We start from the raw sequence: 24,233 nt of genomic DNA, 5'->3' as shown, positions 1-24,233 counted from the left end.
CACACCCTCCTCTGTTCTCCATCCCCTGTGGTTTCCAGCCTCTCTGTTCCTGAGTGGCCCCAGGGAGACCTGCCTGGGACTCTGGGGCTGATTGACAGGAGACCTCTGGGAATACCATCCAACTCTTCTTTTTGTCTGCCTCCAATTACTGAGGGAGGGAGCAGATTTAGAACATATTTAGAAAATGTTTTCGTTGTTGCTTTTAAAAATCTCCTCTGTAATTAGGTACTCTGGGGGTAGTCAACCACGAAAAGCCACAACCACCACTGTCAAGTTCCATAAAACAAAGGAGAAACCAATTAATCAAAATGAAGAAGAAGCTGGCGGGGTGTGAGCACCTGTCTCAATCACCCCACACCCACCCACCGCCTACCCCACCCACCGCCTACCCCACCCATACCCACTCCCACCCACGGAGCAGCCTTGGCAATCAGGCCAGCCCCACTCGACTGGAGTGTGTCCAGGTCCTTTAACTTTTGTCCCACAAACCCACCAACAATCAGGACAACAGTCTCATTGTGCTCTTGACTACGACAATTTCAAACCCCAGAAAGAAAGGGATCAACAAAACAGTGAAATTCCAAGCACATTTCGAGGTTGCACTGGCTCTTACTGCTTGCCACGCGGTGAAAGGACTGTGCAAAGTCCTGCTCAGACTCCAGCGTCTTCACGGACGGCTTTCGCACCAACAAGCTGTAGGAAGCCTTGGAAACAATTGTTGCTCTGCACATTAAATTATTCCAGGGAGCTGAGCTCACTAGAGCAAGGCTCACACATTCAGCACAGCTTCTCTTGGGGTCCAGGAGACTCTCACTGTATCGACAGTGTGTGCTCTTGCAAGGGATTATCCTGTGTGAAACTCCAAACTTCGCATGAGTGAGTTCTTACCCACTATTGTTTCTGAGAGAGTTGTTTCAAGGTATCAAGATCAATAGAGAGGAAGAGGAGGACCATCTTTCTAGTGTGCCTTGACTGCCTCTTTGTCTGACCTTGGCCTGAAGGGAGAAGCCATACCTGTAACCTTCTTGTCAACACCATTGCTTGCTGTGTTACTAAACCTGGTGGACTGTCCCTCACAGTTGATCCCCAGTCCATTCTGTAGTGTCCATGATGTCTCTGCCTCTTTTTTTTTTCTATCCCAGTGCACAGGTGGACACATTTCTTGGCTTGCTTTAAATGTGCGGAAGGTTGATATGAGATGGTTATCACATACATCATAACAAATGGAAACATTGAAGAAGTATTTTCTGTGCTGCTCTTCTCCCGGCACCTTAGCTAAGAAGACTGACATTTTTAAGTGGTTTTAAGTGGCTCTAGCAACTTAATGCAAAGGGCCTAAGGCTGATAGGCTTAGACCACCTCCTATGAAGGGGGGAAAGAGGTGTGACTTTAGAGAGCAAAGGAGACAGGAGTTCTGAGGGCGAGCTCTGTGCATATTTATCAGCATGTAGAATAGACTGGAATCAAAAGGGAGAGAAAGAAACTCATAACTGCAGAGTTTATGTAACAGAAGAACAGGAGCTCTCAGACTCTGACGGATATCAAGCAAGCCAAAAGTTACAGCTCTCTGGGGAAGCTGATACGATGAGGAAGCCATGGTGTTTTAGTCATTTCGCACATGGCTGAAGGAAGCAAGGGAAAATGGAAAGCCTTTCCATAAAACACCCGTAGAGCCAGGCACCATGGCACCCAAAAGGCAAGGAAGCCCCTCCCCTGAGAAAGACTGAACCAAGGAAACTTCTTCACAATATCTGATCACAGAGATTTCAAAATTGCTAAGGACCAATTTGATAAGCACTTTTTTTTCTTTTCTATTCTTTTATTTTTTTTTTTTTGTGTGTGTGTGTGTGTGTGTACTCAGAGTGAGTATATCTTTTGTTTTGGGGATGTTTTGGGAATTATAGACTTGTAAAGGTATTCAGAGAAGGTTCTGCAGGTCAGATATAGAGACTGTCATGCATCGCTCAGTGATCAGAGACTTAAACTCTATACCATGATATAGGGCATTTAGTGTTTGGAAAAAAGAGGGAGAATATTTTGTGCACAGGACAAAGCAATCTGAACATTTAAATTTCAGGTCACAATAAGCCTCCTTGAGTTCACCATTAGAAACCACGATCCTCTCTTCCTGGAAGTGTGAAGCCATCACAGTTCCCTGGAAGGCTGACTTTTACCTTCTCATGAGGGCTCTGCATGGCATATGACTGGTAGCCATTGATGTGAGCAGATGGGACCTGGCACTTGGCACTTCACGGCGGATGTGTACATGAAGCAGTGTTTGGGTTTCTTCTTCCTCTGCTGGATCAACACAGAGGCTGCTTGCTCGCTAGCTACATGGTGCTGCAGCCCCTATTAGTCTCAATTTCTGAGGCAGCACATGGAACAAAATGGCTTCAAAGGCTTATCCAAATGTAGAGTAAAATGTGTGTGGGAAAAAGACCTTTGCTAGTGTTTGCCCTCCAATTCTCTCTACTGCTGGATCTCGCCATAGGCTGTTGGATGCCTGGAGAACGTCACCACATTAACTCCAGTCCACGATGACTTATTCTGAGCTTTCCACTAAATGTGTTGAAAGCTACTTACAGAGCTAAAACATTTACCCAACTGAGACAAGGCAAGTGTCAGGCCTTGGAAACAAGTGTTAGATACAGAGGTCCCAAATAAGACCTGTATTGTTTTTCTGTTTGTTTTGGTTTGGGATTTTTTTTTGGTTTTGTTTTGTTTTGTTCAATACTATTGCCCTAAGTCTGGTTTAATCTGGTTTAAAAGATGAGAGTCCCACTAAAACCATAAATAAATTATAATATAACAAACACTTTAAAGACTGGCATGTTAGTTGAACAACTGCTCCAGGCCCCAGATGTGGGAAATCCTTGAGAGGTTGAAATGCATGGAGGAAAAAAATAAAGCCAAGACTTGTCTAGAGCAATAAAATAAGTAGAGGATGAAAGTAATTAAAAATGTAGGAAAGCAAACATTTCTGGTTTTATGGATGTGGAAAGAACATGTGCACTCAGTAAACGGCACCCAAGAAAGGCTTGAACCAAGGATAAACACAAGCAGAATGACCGGGAAGCTGGAGAAGCTGACAAGCCTAGGTCATGGACTGGGAGCCCTGCTACGTTTCCAAGCAGAAGTAAGACTTACAGACAATGGTATTGAAGGAAGATTCATTTACACTGGACTATGGGGAAGGGGAGAGCAGAGCGACGGTAGGTAGGAATTCCAGGCAGGCAGATTAAACTGAATTAGAAATGAGTTGTTGCAGGCTTCTATTGAGGGAACAGACAAATACATAAGAGCCCAAGGATATTTTGAAGGAGAATACATCAAGCAAGGATGAGGTAAGAAATGTGAATTAACAGAATCGTGCAAAGTGATGTCATGACTTCAGCCTGGGAAGCCAGAGGGGACTGTCAATGAACTTCCCTTTAAGACAGCTGGTCTCTGAAGGGAGGATGAGATCCAGGGCATGAGCCCCTGTCTGAGGAGAAGCAGAAAATGCAGGTAGAGTTCTCTCTTTTCTATGCCCAATGACACTTCCCTGCTAACAGGATTTATTAATGGGTATTCTGGAAAATGGTCAGGGCTCAGAGAGAGGGATTTTGGATGTCTGGCCTAGGAAGGATGGCATGCAAATGTCTTAGTAAAACTAACAGGCTTCAAGACAAAACAACAACCCAAACTACAAGAAACACCCTCTCCCCATTAAGGCATTAAAAAGTTCAAATGACTTACAAGAGCAAAAGACTTAAGCTGTTATCAGACTTTTAAAAATATATACAAAGCAATGCAACAGCAAGGAAGAATGTTTGCAAAAATCAAATATATGAACCTAGAATTTTGTTACTGAACCAACTTTCCTTAACATGCAAAGTCTATAGAACAAGAGCTTAAGATACAAGAATATAGGGAATTCTATACCCATAAGTGCTTCTTAAGCAATGTGTTGGAATATGAATTTTATCTAACTAATAGACAAGTGAGCAAACTGCAGATGAAAAATAATTCCAAATACATATTATATAGTGTGCATGTATATAAAGTCATATACATATATATATATTTATATACATAGCCATAGTATGACTAAAATGGAAGAAAACAGAAGAGAATAAGGAGGCGGTGGCGGGGAGGAGGCAGAAATCCTTAATGAATAAATAAATTAAAAAAAAGAAAAAAAACCAAAAAACTTATACACAAGCTAACAATAAAATAATTTAAAACAGAAAAAAAAGAAAGTGAAGAGCTACTGTATGTATATGTGACAAAGTAGATAATATGAGTAAAAATTGGATGGAAACACTTAGGAGGTAGGAGACCTCAAGTTCTATGCAATCCTAAATACCTAATGTTTGTTAACAGTAAATTGTACATAAAATACAAATATTAAATAAAAATTATCAAGAAACTATTATTATTATAGTTACTAATAGAATGTTGTTCTCTGATGGGTTCACAGAATAATAATTTCCAACCTTCAAAAAGGTAGTCTCAATGTGTGCATATGTTCATAGAACACTGAAAATGAAAGGAAGGCTTTTTTTGTTTTTGTTTTTGTTTTTTGAGACAGGGTTTCTCTGTGTAGCTTTGGAGCCTGTCCTGGAACTCACTCTGTAGACCAGACTGGCGTTGAACTCACAGAGATCCACCTGCCTCTGCCTCCTGAGTGCTGGGATTAAAGGTGTGTACCACTGCCACACAGCTGAAAGTAAGTCTTAATTCTTTTAGTAAAGTAAATAGAATATTAAGCTTGAACATGGTAAAAAAAAAAACCATTGATAATGAGGCAAAAACATAGTGAGATGAAGAATCCCTTCCAGAAATGCAAGACGGAATCAGTGTTAGGAAACCCACTGTTGTGGGTACCATGTTGACAGAACTAAAGAAGAAAGCATGGTTATCTTAAAGATGTTGACAACGCTTTCAAAGGAACTCAGTGCACACTTTGTAATAATACTTTTACAAGTCTTCATAAAATAAGAGTGAGGGAGCCCTCTCTCGAGTCTTTATACAGCTGCATATTTGCTTATTATCCACCCGCCTCTAGCTGTGCACTCTTCCTATCTATCTATCTTATTCCCAAGGAGGGTGATTTAGGAACAGTCGAGGGACAGTCCCACTGACCAGCAACAAAGCAGCGCTGCCCCACTGCACTGCTACTATCCAGCTCTGTGTTGGTGGCATTAAGCTTGTGCTGGCAGACAAGCCAGATTAATTAGATAAAAAGAAACTGCCTCCTTATGCATAGGATACGATAGACTACCTAGAATGTCAATGATTTAAAAAAAAAGATCCAACAATAAAAGAAATCACTGAGGGGACAGGATGTACAGTGAAAAGAATCAATAATCTGCACCCACACAAATGTAATCAGTCACAGAGTGCAATAGTGCCAGAACCCAATTTACAAACACAGTCAGCTATGCAGAAATCAACCTGATAACTTGTGAGCTTAGTTAGCTGTAGTTTCCCTTAGTGGCATAGCTGAGTAAAATCAGTAGTTAGGTCCGTGTTTTCCATCAGAGTCAACTTTCTGATTTTGATAATTACACTGTGGTTATAAAAGAAAGAGTTAATGTTATGAAATATTCACTTGAGTATTTCGGACTAAGTGGCCATCATATCTGCAATTTATTTTTGAGAAAGCATGGAAATTTTGCACAGACTTAGAAAAACATATGTAATATGTCTATGTAAACATTTGCACATGTGTACTTATATGTAAGGAGAAAGAGACAGAAAAAGAAAGAATAATAAAGCAAATGTGACCAAATGTTAAAATCTGGAAATTGGAGGAGACTATAGAAATCATGAGTACAATTTTTATAAATTTCATGTAAGTTGGAAAGTAGTTTTACATAACAACATAAAAAAACCGACTATTGGCTATATAAACAATGACAGAATGGGTTGTTTTGTTTGCCTGTTTGTTTTTAAGTATGGATGAGTGTTTATCTGCATACATGCACACCATGTGTGTGCCTGGTGCCCACAGAGGCCAGAAGAGGGTGTTAAGGAACAGGAATTAAGGATGGCTGTGAGTCCCCATACAGGTTTTGGGAATCAAACGCAGGTCCTCTGCAAAGAGCAGCAAATGCCCTTGACCACTGAGCAATTCCTCTGACTCCAAACAGGATAGGTTATTAAGCATCCCTAAAGGATAGAAAAATATTGAATACATTTATATGTCCAGATATAGAGGCTCTACATTCAAGAGGGGATAGATGCTCTCACTGTGGCAATGGTGTCTTCAGTGCAAGGATGTATCTACAATGGCCTCTCTCAATGTTGAACTTTTTACCCTCCAGAATGTGAGTGGAAAAAGTAATTTATTCATAAATTACTCATCTTGTAGTATTATATCTAGCAATGCAGAATGAATTAAAACAAGGGACAAAATGATTAAGAAAAGGAAATTCAAGTAGAGTTCTGAGCAGTGATCTCTAGGTACATTAAGACCATTACAGACTTGAGGAACAGCTGACAGAAAGGTCATAGGACTGATGCCCATCAAGGAAGTCCGTGTGTTGGCCAGAGTATGGTTACCAAGGAGGAACATTGAGCAGTAAGCTAGGCAGTGTAGGGCCTTTAGTTTTTGGTCTTGAGTCATGCCAACAAACGAATATGGAAAGAAAGGAAAAGAAGGTACATAACATATTGACATTTAAGAGATTTTTTAACTTGGTCAGCATTTTTATGATGGATGAATGCTGTTCCTGGTCTCTAATAGACAGCCTTTGAGGGGATATAAAATAAACAGTCACAACAGATGTGAGCTTGAGACTAGGGAGGTAAGATGTGGCGAGTCACATTAAATCAGGGTAGAGTAAGATCATTCTGGTTGCATAGAACAGCATAGAATGTGTAAGGGTGCGTTTTATAAAAGAGGTTTTTGAAAGTTGTCTGGACAGGAAGCAAGAGAAATGTAGATTGTCATGATGCCTAGGAAGGGGCAAATGTGCCTAAGGGGCAAGAGAAGGGAGCAGAATGGGGACAGCTTAGAGTTGACCATGAAAGGGACAACTGTGACAAGGATCATGAGTGGTGTCCAAGGCCTTGTTTGAGTGATCAAGCTGCTAGCGGAATGGGGACACCGGGGAGCCAAAGAAACATTGCATAGTTACAGACTTCGGCCTTTTTAAAGACAAAAGGGTCTCTTCAAGGGGATCTCCTGAAGATGAGAATGAGGCATCCTATCTAGAGAAAATGCTCAGACAACAGAATCGGGGCTGAGGAGTATAAAGACTAAAGCCTCCCCAGAGCCAGTCAACTCACAAAGTGAGCAGAAGCTGCTCCTCTGACCGACTGCCATCATCTGTCCCTGCTCAAGGCTGCCAAAGACCCCTGTCCTTTAGTTCTAGGCATTTGGGCCTTTCTCCTTGGGGCCTGACTGTCTGAAGCTCCAGCCATCCCTGACCCAGAGGCTCACAAGTTTGTCTCCCTATTCTTTCCTCACCGTGGGGCCGTTGCCTTCATCAGCAAGCACACAGGATACTCTGTAAGATCCTCCTTCCACCCCGGTCTGCATAGCTGGCTCTTGCACCATGGCCCTGAATGTTAACACGGAATGGATTCCAGGCATCTGTGTTCAATTGCTCTTAGTGAAAAACCAGAAAACCATTATGCTCCCCCGGAATTACTCCCCCAGGCCAAGAGAACAAATGATTCACTGGAAAGCAACGGAGAGCACAAGCGCCGACATTTATCCAATTCAGGACTGAATACTTCATAAGCTCAGGGCCCTGGGAGGCCAGACTGCACGTTTAAGAACAGTTAGCAGAAGGACCTTGCGGGCTGAGGTACAAACTTCTGTTGTTAACCCCTGGGGGACCACCTCTCTCTGTCACTGTGCTTACAGGAATAAGGGCTTCTCATCACTGCTCCGCTGAGTTGGAAAACAGGCCATTCTGAGAGTACATGGGGTGTTCTAACTCTCAGATCACCTCCAAAGTAAAACTCCCTGCTTCATCTAATGCAGCATCTTTATGTTCAGTAGATACCTGATCAACATGACTGCAGAATATCCAAGAAGAAGGAGCCTCACAAATCTCTGATTAGTACGAGGAAGCTGAGACCTAGCATGAGGGACCATTTTCAATAGAGACCATAGCTGAGTCTCCATGGACCACCAATCCGTGAGCTCATTCAGCCCCTTCTAGTTCTGCTGTCTGGGCTACTGTAGGATGGATTCATGTGAGAGGAGACACTCTCCAGGAAGGAGCAAAGCCAAGGGGGTGACATGTCACTGCTATGCCCATCGCTCCCCAGGGGAAAAGTCAAAGGCAGCTGACCATAGAGGTCTTTGTAACGAATGTTTCGCAATTTTGTTCCAGAGTAGAAAGGAAGAGGCGGATGTGGGCAGTGCTATCTAGAATATTTTAAATTAAATACGGTTCTTCACTGATACATAAAAATACAAAAACTAGATACATTAATGGGGTGATATAAGATATGCTGACACCTCTTTACAAGGTGTAATGGTCACATTATGGTAATACCACCGGTACCATTAAGTGTTTATCTTTATGATAAAAACGTTTGAATTCCCTTTCTTCAGTTTATTAAAGAGGGAGCACAATATTGTTACCTAGAGTCACTTCTTCATACTAAAGCACACGAGAACATCCTAGTGCCATCCAGCTGTGCCTTGGCACCCGCCCATCATCTTTCCCCATCTCTCCTCCATCTCTAGTCTTTGTAGCTTCCAGTTGAATTTTTAACGCAACCTATGCTTTGTGCCTGGGATGATTTGGAACACTGCCTCTAACTTACCTGTCTAGCTCCAATTCCTGTGTCCTCCCCGCATGTATCCCGTGCTCTGGCTGCTTTGCTGCCCTGCCCCTACAGCGTCTGGAACTCTCACCACCCTGTCCTTTCCACATCCATACCTCTGTAAATGCTCCTGTACCAGAAATGTGTTCTCCAACCAACTCTCAGCTAGCCCCTTTCCCCACCTACAGAGACTGTCTCAGCTCATTACCCTACAGGTGACCACTTGGGACACCGCCGGCAGTGGCCATGTTTTTCTCTCTTTAACCGTCCTGTTCTTCTTTTGGGGATCTATTGTTCAGAACTTTTTACTTACTTTCCAGAGAGTATATTGCTCAGCTTCTTAAATGATGATAGTGTTTTGCTCATCTTATTCAACTTACATATTAACATGAATGAAATAGGCAAACACTCATGCCTCCGTTGCCACTTTTCAATGGATACGGCATTGCAATCCTAAGAAATGTCTTTGTATCACCCATCCAACCTCAAATATTCCCCATTCTTCAACTGTCTTCCTTCCCAGCCAGGGAAGCTGGCTTCTGATGTGCTTGGTATGACAGACAAATCTTCGACATGGCAGTGACCTTCAGATCACTCTGGAGATTTTACCCAGGATTTTAAAAGGGAAATTGTATCAGCATTGCTCAAATCTTCATGTGTATGTAAAATGATCTGCAAACTTCTTAAAATGGTGTTTCTGTGTCAGTTTGTGCTGGGACATAAGAGCCTGGATTTCTCACTAGCTCTAGCGCTGTCCTGTTGAGTATGCTTGGGTTATTCTACAGTCCCCTGAGAAGGCAGCGATAGGAATGCTGGCCGTGAGTCCTTAGTGTGCTAGTGCATGGGTTTCTCCATCAGTCCTCATATAGTAACCCAAAGAAATGGGTGGCAATATGATATTATTTTACCAATAGATGCCACTGAGGTCCAGGCCACACAGGGGTAGTGGAAACAGGGTTGAGCATGTGTTCCTCTAGTGACAGTCTTCTTTCTGTCATTTTTTAACTTGCAATCATCTAATGAGGGAAGTTTATAACAGTATTTAGAGGGAAGTATGGCTCAGCCTGAGGCTGTAACTCTAGGCAGAAAGGCCGAGAATTTACTGATTCTTCCATGCTAATAACTTGCATAGAATCCAAGCTTCAGCATAACATGGTTGTGATTAATACAGTATAGAAAGCCCATCCTCTAATTACTTGATATAGTCCATAGCTTGGCTGCTGTGACATGGCAGAGAAAAAGGGAGGCTAATTCCAAGAGTGGCTCATGGGCAGGGAGATTTCCAACTTAGATGACCAGTCAGCAGCACTAAGATCAGTGCTAGGAAGATAGGACACTGGTCACAAACTTACTCAAAACTTAGGCTCATGGAAAATAAAAGCATAGACATAGTACTAGCAAGGAATCAGAAAACAGATGGCTAGCAGCCTGACTGGTTGGGTATGCCAACCTCCAGAAGAACCTAGTGGTCTCATCTCTCCCAAAGAGACTCTGAGAACAGCACTGCATTCAAAGTTGTAACAGGTTTTGTGTAAGCCTCCCTTCTGCCTGTTAGGAAGCAGTTAGAATGGTAGATATTGCAGAATAAGGAATGAACTCATCACTCCAAAGTTGCTATAGCCTTCTCTCATGTCCTACTACTAGAGAACATGGGGAATCGAGTGGTACCCAAGTTTTCTGCTTTTAAAGAGGACATCTGTATTGAGAGGGATGAATTAGCATTTCCTAAAGCAGGGAACCTTGGCCGCACACCCTGATGCTGAGCCTTTGTTTTCCGCTACCTCTTCTTTCCAGCAGAATATTCTACAAGCCTGGCATAATTAGTTACATAGGCCAATGATGGTGGGTCTACAAGTAAGCATTACCCAGGGACATGTGTGTCCCAGGACTCAGAATGTAGATTAAGTTTCAATAACACCATTAATCAAGGCAAGGAGTGACAGAGTTCAGCTTTGATGTCACACGAATATATCAAGCAGTGTGCCATTTCAAGCCAATCCTTTCTCAGAATGACTTGAGCCCAAGAGGAACAACATCCATTTCCTTGGCCAGCTTTTAGCCTGACTTCTTCAATGGAAAGTAACCTGTTTCCTCATGTAGGTGCAATGAAAACAAACAGGTTTGTGCTAGCCCACAGGTAAACTTTGGGTGGTTCAGGACATGCATGTAGGATGTTGTAATCCTCATATTGTTTTCCATGGTTGAATTGTTGCTGGTACGACTCTAGGTAGGGACAGAGTTCTGTACCAGACGGAGGTGAGGGACAGTACCCTTTAAGGTTCCTAGAGGGTAGTAGTGTTCTTGTCAATAGTGGTCTATGGACCACATGGAGAGCTCTGCAGGATGATCACTGTTCAGAACAATGGAAGAACTTGAAAACAGAAGATCCCAACAGAGACTTTCAAAGATATTGTGGTGGGTTTTGTTCATCTGAAATATTTGGAGTTTATTTGAAAAGCGGGTATGTAGGATGTCAAAAGATGGGATTCGCTGGCACACAGAATTCTCAATTAGCTCCAGTCCATCCTTGATTGTAATACATCAACTTTAACAAGTAGATATCATGTGAGGTTGACTCAGAGATTATAAAACAGAATCAGATGGTTGGGACGCACCTTCCTAACCACGGGACTTAGGGATGACCCTGTGTGCAGTCTAGGACCATGTGAAATAGACTGGGGTAGATCTGGACACTCCAAACCAATGGCTGATTCTTGGTATTCTGTCATTGCTCAACAGTGAGTAAGGCTGGACTATATAAGGAAGTTGCCCCATGTGTACAGATAAGACAGCAAGGAGTGCCTTAGAGTCATGGTGCTTTGGGCTGTAAATACACGAGATCCCCCTGCTCTGCTCCTGTGGGCCCATACACCCCTCCTTCATAGAAAGGTACAGTATAGAGTATTCCTAGGTAGTATCAGCTTCATACAGGCCACTTTCAGGCAAGCTGGTTGAGCCTTCTCTCTTTCTTGCTGTTCATCCTGCTTCACTGTTGCCATGGAGACTGGGACGCCTTCTGAGCTTTGTGCTTTATCTGGAGTCCAGCCTTCAAATACCTTAGCACAGTTCAACCCACTCACTCCCCTGGCTTCTGAGACTGTGAAAGTATCTAAGCTGGATTCTTTCAGTCAGACGGCTCAGGAGTCTTTTTACCACAGTCGATTGGTGATCGGAGGGCTGATGCTCAAATTCTAATGGGTGAATGGCAGTCTAGCTTACCCTGGAGGCCCACACATGCACATCCCATTGTTTATAGACAAGAACATCTGATTTCAATCCTTACAGAAAACAGAACCTCCCTAGCATTAGACCACTGCACAGGAGAAGCACGTCAGCCTGGCCACAGAGTGGTGTGGGGTCAAACCAGGAGGTGAGCCTGGCGAAGGGTAGCAAGAAGACAACAGAGAGCTCACGCACAGGAAGGAGTGCTGAGTGGTGCATGCTCAGTTGATGCGGTGACTGTGTGTGGAAGGGGATCTCTGGAAGCAGCCTTAACTTCTCTCCTCCTACAGTCACCCAAGAGCACAGTAGTTTTGTGGCCCTGGTCATCATCCAAAGCTATGGATAGATATGGATGGAAAACAGCATGCCTCTCTGTATCCTTCCTCCCCTAAAAGAGACACAGCCAATGCTGGCTTCAGGGGAACTGTTTCCCATTAGGCCGCCTTTATTCCCTTTCCAAATGTCCCTCCTGTACCACAAAATCCCCTTCCCATCTCATTGACCATCTAGTCTCCTTCACTCTTCTTGTTACGTCATTTGTCCAGAATCATCCCTGGCTAAAATCTATGCATTTCATGAATTTTAAAGCTGTATCCTGGCTTTATTCCCTTCTCAGGGAGTCAGAGATAAATCAGGTATTACTTGTACAATCTCTAGAATTTCCATAGCTCTACCACGGCTCTTGCTCAGATCTGGGACTTAAACTGCCAAAAAGACACATTGTCACTTTCTTTTTTTCTAAGATTACTGGCTGAGCATCAGGGCTATGGGGTGCACAGCTGAAAACCCCATCAGAGTTCTTAGCACTTGCTTCCTTCTTTTGTTTCCTGCCGGAGACCCCATGATGTGTCTTGCTGGACATCAGTATTGATCATAACCAGCCCCTTCTCCAGCAAGTGTTATTGAGAGAAACAGATCTACTCAGGAATTCCCAGTGAGATCTAGAAGTATCTTTACTGGGCAAAACCTCTGACATTCTCCCCAAGTCTCCATCCCCCAGAGAACCGGGAGCCACCCCAGTACCTTCTGCAGCCTTGTAGCTCTTCTGACCTACTTTCACCTGCCTGGGGGACAGGTCTCTGTTCACCTTACCTCAGCACCCATCCCTGGCAGGAGTAACTTCCTCCTACAGTACTCTCCAGACCCGTCTCTGTTGCACTTCTCCTATTTACTGTGAAGACTTGACTTTGCTTCCCCAGTGCAAAGAGAAGAACCTAAGGGTGCATTGTATTTTGCCTCCTGTTCAACAGAGAGTTCACTACTTGCTATTATGACTTGAACCACCTTCAAAGGGTTATGGTAAGGGTGGGAAAACCACACAGTTGACAAGTCTTGGTAAGTTATTGGATTCTGTATAAAAAACATATACATAGTGCCACTCCTTGAGGTATGGGTAATGGAAAGTCAGCCTTTAAAATGGTCTCCAAATTTCCTGACCCTCCTGATAATTCTTGTTTCTGGATAGTCATCTCTTATCCTGAAGAGAACTGACATTTATACACTCTAAGACCTTATGAAAATGGTAGTGTGTTTAACCAATACATTTGGTCATAAAAGACACTGGGGCTTATGTCTTTTTTCTCCTGTGAACCAACCACTGTCGGGATATCCAGTCAACACATCACTCAAGCAGACCACAGAGACAGTGTGATGGGAGGGATGGAGGCCTCCTGCCAATATAGCACCATGTAAGTATGACGTCTTGGAATTATATTTGCCAGTGCCGGTCAGTACTTTACATGACCGAGTCCTGCCTAACTTGGTAGCTGAAAACTCACAAGAGACTCTTCTAATTCAGGACCTCTGAAATCCCCAACTCACAGAAACCATGCTTCATAATAAATGTTTATTTTACTTTAAAGTGTTGAGTTGAAAGCCTTCTGATTCACGGCAATAGGTATTGACCACCAAGTGGATATGTAGGGGTTGGTAACTCCAGGTTTGCATTGATACAAGTGTCTCTATGATTGTTCTTTTCTGTGTTGAACTCTGAAGCCCGATCCCCCATCTGTAACAGCAGCCTTCATTTTGATTCTGCAACTCTTAATAGCCACAAATGCCACCTGTATCCTCAATAAACTTTATTTAGACACAAAGAGACAACAGAAAATACATACACAGATACAGTTATCTTTTTCTCTATAGGATAAACACACATGACAGGGAATTTCAAAAGTAGGAGCATTGAACGGAAGAAAATAATGCAAATACCTTGTCACTCACACTTGAAACAGACACAGATTTCAGAGCAAGACAGAAATGGAACATCCCAACCACAGGGTTCACATTTAGTCTGTAACAGCACACAGGTGTTGGGAAGGTAATCTAAGGAGTCAGGGATCCAGAGACAGAAGGCTCACAACACTAGTAGGACTATTTAAACAAAAGACAGAATCGGGGAGGATTCCATACCCCTGCGCAGATGCTCTGCAAGCTGCCAGCTAGGTCGTAAAGCAGCTTGGCAGAAACGCTAGCTTAGCTTTCATCTTGCAGCTTGAAGGTCTGAACACCCTCTACCTTTGTGCCCGCATCACAGAGGTTTACAGAGACACACCGAGGATGCCTGAACTGTCCACATACACGCTGGCTTAGAAACTCACAGTACAGAACATTGACATTGGGTATAAGATAGGGGTTTTGCAAGGGAAAGGGGGATAAGGGAATAACAGCCCAGAGACAAACACACATTTTACAAGTACTACATCCATTGGTAGCATTTCCCACCATGATGCCTGTGGTCCCCTCTCATGGGGAGCCACCAGCACTTGTGTCCCCGTCATGTACAGAGTGGGATGGGTGTCTCTTGGAGGTCTGTTACCATCTAAAGTCATAAATGTGACCGCCTGGTCATCTCTGTGCCCAGGACATGCTGCCATGGAATAACCCCACATATTCCTGATTCTAGTAAGCCTCGGGACTCCACACCATCTTCACACTTCAGACTGGGGTTCCCTAGGCAACCTCTGTATTTTAGTAAAAAATTGTTTCCACTGTACCCTTCGTGTGTCCTCTTCCTAACGTGACAAATCCAGATGAGATGAAGTTATGGAGATCTGGTCCTCCACTTCGGTAAGCATCCTTCCCATAATGCCCTGCAAGAAGATGGGCAGAATTACCTGACACGGCCATGACAGCAACACAGAAGACAATCACAGCTCCATCTTGCCCAGCAATGGTGGTGAGCTTATATTCAAACTAGCAGCTAAGCCATAAGGTCAAATATATATTATAATAAATATAATATATACACACATATATATTACTGAGAATATATTGCTGTATATATAGGCACATGTGCACATACATTATGCATACACATCTTAGGTGTCTATATATTGCTATGTGACAAAGACTAATGCCACATTGAGAGTAGAAGAAGAAAGGGAGACACGTGATTTGATTGTGACATTTCTGAGTGACCACAAAGTACACTAGAATGTTACTTTATAGATGGTCCTCAACTTACAGTGGGGTTGCACCCTGAATCAACCCATGGCAAGTTGAAGCATCTAAAGTTTAAAATGCAAAACACTGTAGCTTGGCAACACAGCACAACAGAGTGTCAGCTGTTTCTGCTGTGACCACAGCTGCCAGGCTGCTATTGCTCGTGGACACTACCCAGCATCACTAAAGAATACCAGACTGCATCTTGGAAGCCCAACAAGAGATGAAAATTCCAAATGTAAAAGTATGGCTACTGACTGTGTACCATCACAAAGTCCATCAAGTTAGACAATGAACCAACGGAGGACCTCTGTACTTGCCCCACTATCCTTTCTTAAACTTCACAGGTTTCGAGGAAACAATACATTAGACACAATAATAGGGCTGTAAAAATTCAAGTCAGTGCACTGCAAAAAGATATTAAAACGTCGAACGAAAACACACAGATTCAGGCGGGAAGGATGGTTCAGTGGTTAAGAGCACTTGTCTGCACCCACACAGTTAACAAGCATTTGTAATCCAGAGAGTCCGACACCCTCTCCTGGCCTCTGTGGCCACTGCACACATGTAGTGTATAAACATACATGCAAGCAAAACATCCATACACATAAAAATAAATAAACAAAATTAAAATCTTCAACAACAACAAAACCACTGTAAAAACAGAAGATGCACAGATACTCTCAGCTCCCTTGGAGAAACTGGAGCATGGGTTTACCCAATGCCTCCTTCTAACATTTCTGTATTTCCTAAATTCTTTTCTATAACTACTAGGTTGTTTGTCTTTGTTGCCTTGTATCTTTGTTTTATCCCTTCCAGAGCACGGAGGAATGGGCCTGATGGCAGCTTCTCTCCCTCCCTCCCTCCCTCCCTCCCTCCCTCCCTCTCTCTGTGTGTGTGTGTGTATCTATGAATCATGCACAACCTGTGGGACCACAGACTAGCAACTTAAGAGCAACCCGGCGGAATGGTGGCCATAAAACACTGGCAAGATCTTTATGTTTTCCTTTCTTGACTCCCTGCAATAAAACTGTATCCCCTAACGGGCAAAATACAGACATATGCATTGAGATAAGGAAAAGACAAGGGCAGGTTGAGGACTGTGGGAGAAGAAATTTAGAGAGAAAGGAGTAAATATTCTCCTTCTGACATTCCAGTGGGAATCTATGATGCGCTTGAAATCTGAGCATTGTAAACACCGTACAGCACGAAGCCTTCCCGGTACCATCCTCAATGCACACACACAAGGACGGAATCAAGTCGCTACGCATTCATACCGCCACAGTGTGGATTACACATTGAACTTGTACTATATAAAGTTAAAAGGTTTCTGAAAATGAGATACTAAATATGACAACAGCATTATAAAACTTCAAGCAAGTGCATTAAAAAGCAGGAAATGATTGAAAGAAAACACACACGTATCTTGTCAGCTGAGAGCTAATTATTTCTCTTTTCAACTAGTCATTCGTTTGGAAGTTGTTTATTCTATAGTGAACACACAATTCTCTAATACAAACACAAAAATAAATACCTAGAAAAAAATACCCTATGTCAATAAGACAAAATTCATATTTCTTAGCAAGCCATGTTCCAGAGCCTTAGACACAGGGTAACTTGGGAATCACGTGAAACTTTAAATTGCTCAGATGCCCAGACAAACTTCAGCCTTTCTGACACAGTCAATGAAGCGGGAGTATTTGAAACAAACCCTTTTGGTTTCTAAAGAATGACCAGTGCTGAGAATTGCTGCCTCAACAACCCAAGATGAGAGATTTATGTGAACAGGAAAAGTTGATGACCCCTTGCGGGGGTGACCATTTAAATGCTATTTATATTGAGGGCTCCACCACTCTTCCCCTGGGAGGTGAAATCTGTTCTCAGTTTCTTCCTTATCCCAGTTCCCAAATCTGAGTATGCATCAGAATACTAGAAACACTTTAAACAGATGGACTCAGCAGACATGAGACAGGATTCAAGAGTTGGCAAATTTTCTCAAGGGCCCTGGGTCAGGGCTAAAAAAACCATGAGAATCCTGCCACTGATTTCCTTGACCCTGAAACACATTACATCATTCGTTCTTCAGCTTTCTACAAGGGAGGTACTTGGTGGAATCTGTGGAAACATTTCAGAGTTCCATGGCATTGTCAGCCCCTGATGAAAGGCTTCTGCCAAAATCTCAAGCTATGTGAAAGCTGCTAGCAGCTGGAGACATCATCTTTCTCAAGAGGAAGAGGGGTGCATGGATGGTGTATGCTACCAACCAAAGGAGCACAAGGACCCCTCTTTTGCAACAAGCACCATTGTGGTAAAAAAAGTAACAACCCAGAGCCCTCATAAATGTGGACCTCATTAATTCAGAAGCTGTGGTGCATCCTGCAGAAATTTGGGCTGGTTTATTTTCGTGCTCCTTATAAATAAAAATTTTGATAAACAAATCAATACTAAGGAAGATGGCCCATAAAACAAAGCCTTGCTGTTTACAAATCATTCTTATCTGTCAGATGAACAAGGTCCCTCGGGACTAAGTATTGCTCTAGTGCTCCAGGGCTCTGCTTGCCTGAAAGGGAACTGAAGCTTCTGGATTGCTTGCTGCAGGCCAGGCAGGGGGACAGAGACTCTGCAAGCATGGCTTCTGAGACAAAAAGAGGTAATCTTTCAGAGTATCTTAGAGTTTACTCGGATTCCTTTTTGCAGAAAAATCATTTTAATCAATACTGCCTGCAGGTCAGTTATTATGTTTATTATTTTTAACACTACCTCCCAATTTTATTGGTGCAAAAACTAAGGCCAACGGGCAAAAGCTTGGAGGTTCCTAAGCTTGCACTAGTCCTTTGACGGTAAATACGATGTGCATTCTCCTATGGATGTCTGGCTTTGCCAGCGCCTCGTAAGAACCCAAGTTCCTGGAACTAGTCAGCAGCAGATCTTCAATCCTACCCAGGTCTGAAGCTTTTCAAGTCCAAAATCATTCTGCAGCCCTCGCCCCAGTGGCTTCTCTGAAGTACAGCTGTGACTTTTCTCCAAGACAAACAGTGAAAATGTAAGGATGAAAATTCTAAGTGGTAACACACAAGTTCATGGGAATTGATCCTGAGTGAGAGAAAAAAAGTAAATGGCACCGAAAGCTAATGAGGCAGGGGCAGGAGCATTGTACAGGATGAAAAAATTCTGGGGTCAATTCAGTTTGCAGAATTTTGGAAACCAATCCCACAGACTCCCTCTTTGTCTTACAACAGGGTCTCATGATGGAGCCCAGTTTGGGCTCAAAGTTCCTAGACTCCCACATCAGCCTACCTACTGCTAGCAATAAAGGTATGCATCACCATCCCAGCTCCTCTGTGATCTTGAAAGGCATCTCTAAGGACAGATTTTTGGAAATTAGCCTATGAAGTTGAGACGGAAAGCACAGTGACTGCTTCAACCTTGATTTGCTTGATGGTCCTCAAACTTGAGCAAGCACCCAACTCCCCAGGACAGTGCAAAAGATTACTGGGCTCCAGTCTTACAATCTCCTAAGCAGGAGGTAAGCCCCGGTAGCTCTATTTCCCCCAAGTTCTTGAGTGTGATGATCAATCCCCACTGTCAACTAGACTCTACTTAGAATCCCCCTAAAGATTGGCGGGACCCCTCTGGGTGTGACAATGAGGATGTGTCCAGAGATAATTAACTTATGGGAAAGACTCACCCCGAATGTGGGTGGTTCCATACCACAGGCTGAGCATCTGGAAGGACTGTGAATAAATGTGGTCAAAGGAAGCACAATGTGGCAAGCTGAGCTGCATTGCCCTTTCCTTCCTGGCCCACTGCGATGCACAGACCCACAGTCATGCCTCAATCACTCTGGGCGGAATCCTCTAAAACGGATCCACTTCTCCTTTGAAGTTGTCTCTGTCATCTGTCTGGCCAGAGCAACAAGAAGAGCAGCCAAACACCAGACAATACACTATGTCTCAAAGACTGTATCTTGTGATTATTCTGTGGGAATGAATGACAGTCAGTCTTCAGCTGGACCATGAGACTAGTCCAGAATGACATAAAAAGCCTCTGCACCAACAAGGGAAGAAGGGCTGATAAGAAGAGAAGCCCCGTGCAGGTGGACAATCAGAAAAGAGGAGTCAGCGTCTCTTCTGTGCCATGATGATGCACGGAGCTGAGGGACTGGTGATAGGAAAGATATGAGAGGGTGCCGCCAGTTTCACAGGATGTCACTCAGACAACCAATCCTCTCCTCCGTCCAGTAGAAACAGACATCAGTCTCTGCCTATCTGTCAGCTACAAGAGCCAGAGGACAAGGGAGTGCAGGCCTTCTCCGAGCAAACTGGAACCACAGAGAAGCAATCATGTCTGTCGGGGCTAGAGGTGGAAGTAGGCAAGATCTTTGTGAAGTATGCTGGCAAAGAAGAGATAGAGTCTCCATGTCACAGGACAGGAAAACATACAGTCTTAGCCAGGAGTAAGGGGGCGCCAGGCTTCAGAGCGTGTATGCTACTACCTGCTGAATGTAACACGGCAGAAGAGCCTTGAAATGACATCTTGACCCCAGGTACTACCCTGGGCCCTCATCTGAGCTACTGACAACCGCCTACAATGCACTAATGTTTAGTTCCATCTCAGTCTCTACCCAGGCTGTCTTCCTGCTTTGACTTCAGAACTCCATGACCTTCTCAAATCTTTCCAGGAGCCATGAGTCAGAGATAGGACAAAAGGGAAACTGTTACCAGGCATGGGGCTTTTAAAGCAGAGAGGTCCTAGACTGAATTTCCTGGACTTGGGCTGTCCTGCTGCAAGAAACAGGGGGGCAAAATAGGATAGTACCCAAATGGCGACTTCTATAAAACTCAACCGAATTTTGCATTTGCGAAACTGCATCAGCAGCCGTGAGACGGAAACAAACCAATCAAGACCGGTTGCCTGCTGCATTGCTGGACGACAGACGGGATCGAGAGGGAAACTGGTGATGTAGTATCCTAGGAGAGATGCACGCTGCACACTAAGTGAGAAGGACAAAGGGACAGACACTGGTAGGACATGCCAGACACTCCAGGATCCGAAATCCATGTCAAGTAAGACTCCCTGAGGAGGGACAGAAGGGACAGTTCAGAAGCAATAATTAAAAGTTAATTGTTTGTTGTTTTTCCTGAGCAGATGAAAGACTTCAGTCTTTATATTCAGAGAAAGAATCAAGTCTTCAACTACCTAGTAGAAGGGATCAATATCTAAATATAGCCTGATGAAATGCCATTTAAAGTTAAGAAAAAAGTTCAATACAACATGAAATCTATAGGAAGTGAAGTCACCCTCCTAATAATGTTGGTGAAGCTTAAAAGAAGGCTCAGTACTTTAAGGGCATTTACAGAGGAGCAGGGCTTGGCTCCCAACACTCAGAAGTACATGCACCTCCAGCTCTAGGGACTCCAACATCCTCCTCTGGCCTCCACAGGTATCTATACTCATGTGAACATATGAACACATACACATAATTTTTGTTTTCAGAAATGACTCAGGACTCACCCCCTTGTTCCTGGGATAACATACTGGCAGAGGTACACATTCACCTAGAACTCAACTGACACTTTATTTCAAACCCACAAAGTCAAAGGGACACAACAATAGAACCCATTTCCTGGGTTTGGGGGGTTAAAAGCATTAATATACACAATGCATGGCCTTCAGAACACTGGTGTTGGACCTTTTTAAAAATTTCCTAATATTTTGGAATAAAGATGTTTTGGTTCCCTCTGCCACTTCAAAATTCATTGGAAATAATGAGAGGAAGAGGAAATAGTAAAATTAATCAAAAACATGCAGGATTTTTGTTAAATAGAGATAGAGCATTTGGGAAAATATCCTACAGATAAAAGCACATATAAATATACATATAAAGATACACAGAGCAATCAATTTAAAGGGGACCAAGAACCTAAAGATACAATGTCAGTCCTAAAAATTGTCAGGCAAGAATATAGCATAATATTCTTATTCTATATAGAGTTCTAAACTAGAGAAGAAACTACAGAAAAACTTTAATCATGATACATCAAAAGTAATCATAAAACTATGTATCCAAGGCTAGCAAATGCACAGGTATTAAAACCAAGATAATATAAATATTTTGAAAGCAATAAAAGAGAAAACAGTCCAAATAAGAAAAACCAAACAAAAAGTGAATAGGCAGCTACCAGAGGAGAAAACCCGATGAAGCAGTGTTCAGTCCCACAAGTAATCAGTGAAATTCAAATTAAAACTATAATGAAATAGCATTTCACACCCAGTAGACAGGCAAACATATCAAACCCTATATGAAGTCCAAGACTTCTGCCTTGAGACCTTCCAGAAGGAAAATCAGTAAAGCTGTCTTGAAAAGACCAGTTTCAGTGGCTACCACAGAACCAGAGACTTTTTGCAGCTGTCCACCCTAGATCAACCATCGTGAGCTCACAAAGAGGGATATGTAAGCAAGTTCAATGCAACCTTGTTTGTCCTTGAGACAAGCAGGGGCTCCTCCAGTCTACCCAGGGGTGTAGTCATGGAATAGAATTCTGCAACAGTATGAAATGAAACAAGTGGAAGCTCACTGATACTAAATGTCAGCATGGATGACCGCTGCTACAATGCTGAGCACATACACAGAGAGAGAGAGAGAGAGACAAAAAAAAAAAAAAAAAAAAAAAAAAAAAAAAAAAAAAAAAACCTAACTAAGAAAAAGCAGGGTGGCATGACAGGGAAGGAAGTTTTGAAATATGCAATATCATGTCTGATATTGTTCGAGGACATGGGCATGCATAAGTTTATACAAATATAACTACATTCAGCAAAAATTTAAATATATGCTTCAAGGTAACAGTTACTTTTGCAGTAAGAGCATGAAAGTAGTTGAGAAAGGCTATATCAATTGATCCTGTGTTCTGTGTCTTACACTGAGAAACTGGATATGTGTCTGACCATTAAATAATTCTGTTTGGTTTATTTATCAGTTCATTTGGTTGAGATAGGACCTTGCTATGTATCCCAGGATGGCTTGAATTCACGATCTTCCTGCTTCGGCCACCCTGCCCCCACCCCCTGCCAGTGTAGAATAGAAGATTATATACTACTATGTCCAGCTAAAATGGTTCTTCTTGCCGGGTGGTGGTGCGCACGCCTTTAATCCCAGCACTCGGGAGGCAGAGGCAGGCGGATCTCTGTGAGTTCGAGGACAGCCTGGTCTACAAGAGCTAGTTCCAGGACAGGAAACAAAAAGCTATGGAGAAACCCTGTCTCGAAAAATCCAAAAAAAAAAATGGTTCTTCTTTCCAGTTATTCTCTTCATGTATATTTTGTCTGTTTGAGGGCATAACTGCTCCAAGGTATGGTTAGGTTTTTATTGCAGATATGAGGGAGAATATAGCCAGAGGTGTCTGGAAGAGTGTGGAGCAGAGAGAGAAAATAGTACAGCAAACATGGCCTAGACTGGGCCATGAGAGCCAAGAGGAGGGAGGGGGTGAGAGAGGAAGAGATGACCAGGAGAGAGAGGACCAAGAGAGGAAGATAAAAATAATGTATAGTCAAACTAGTAGTGTTATATGGAAATGAGAAGCTGGGGGAGGTCTTCCCATCAGCTAGAGAAGTTTAGGGTTGGATGAGAAGTGCTGAGAAGAGCCAGGAGGCCAGCATGATCCTTTAACAGGTACTTGTGATGCTGAGTAAGCCTGAAAGCCAGCATGAGCTTTGGGTAAACTAATAGGTGCCACAGATAGCCATTTGTCTGGGGTTTCTTCTGAACCTGACAATCTCTAAATGATTTCTTATTTTATTTGCTTATAGATGTAATAGGATTGTAGGTACTGTGTAGATAGATAGATAGATAGATAGATAGATAGATAGATAGATAGATGATAGATAATAGATAAAAAGGACAGAGAGGCAAGTATTGGATGAATAGATACGTTTTAATGGTTGATAGAATTATTAGTTTGCTTGGTTAAACTATTCTTATTCAATAACTTATTATGTTGTCATTTTTTTTTCAAGAACTAAGACAGCAGAGAATGTCCGGTTTTCAGACTACCCATAAGCACCTGCTGGGAAATAATCTGCCAACAAAAGGCAAGCCATAGGATTTCTGAAACCCTGGCTGCATGTGTTCCTAATCTTCAACCAGCCTTGGAATCCTAAAATTCCCTGAGGAAAGACTGGTAAAGCAGACTGCACAGTTTTAAACATTTGCAGAATTATCCTTATGGGCAGCAGTAGGGCTAAAGGGTCCTGGAGCTGCCTTGGCCAAGCTGAAAAGCAAACACAGAGAGCAGCAGCGGGGACAGAGGGAGAGGGCTCCAGCTTTGGAGCCTGCTTGCAATGCAGAGCATGCGCTTAGAGCTCACATGGAGCGGAGCTCTGAGCAGCAGAGAGACAGCCCGAAGGACACCGAAGGCCAGAATCACAGACACACACAAAGCCAAGAGGCCTCCGTGCAAAACTATGCCCCAGACCACAGAGGGAGCGCACAGAAAACCCCAGCAGATGTTATGGCACTGGATGGAGGGCTGGCCCTGGCTTACGCACTGTTGAATCACATCAGTGACACACCAACTACAAAAGTGGACATCAACTAGAAACAGACAATTCCTCCCACTTGCTGTTGACCCTACATGAGAAAGCAAGCAGAAACATTTTAAAGGCCAATGGATATACAAAACTATTACTAACTGTAACTCTTAGTTATAGAAATACAAAAAAGAATAGCATAAACATTTTTTGTGTGTTTATTTTTTTTGGTATTTTTGGTTTGTTTGGTTTGATGAGTTTTTATT

The 24,233-nt window shown here is 43.0% G+C and overlaps 1 protein-coding gene across 2 annotated transcripts in view; it reads right to left on the bottom strand.

Moving 5' to 3' along the window:
- Shisa6 (shisa family member 6) overlaps positions 1-24,233 on the bottom strand; it is a 302,821-nt gene that overhangs the window by 147,869 nt on the left and 130,719 nt on the right. For both annotated transcript variants that reach the window (XM_013347424.2, XM_026780443.1), the window contains exon 3: positions 14,994-15,089. In XM_013347424.2, coding sequence (XP_013202878.2) covers positions 14,994-15,089 — 96 coding nt within the window. The remainder of the gene's footprint in view (positions 1-14,993; positions 15,090-24,233) is intronic.

This window comes from Microtus ochrogaster, chromosome 7 (assembly GCF_000317375.1).
Source record: "Microtus ochrogaster isolate Prairie Vole_2 chromosome 7, MicOch1.0, whole genome shotgun sequence".
Taxonomy (NCBI): domain Eukaryota; kingdom Metazoa; phylum Chordata; class Mammalia; order Rodentia; family Cricetidae; genus Microtus; species Microtus ochrogaster.
This window is presented reverse-complemented; position numbering and strand designations above follow the sequence as displayed.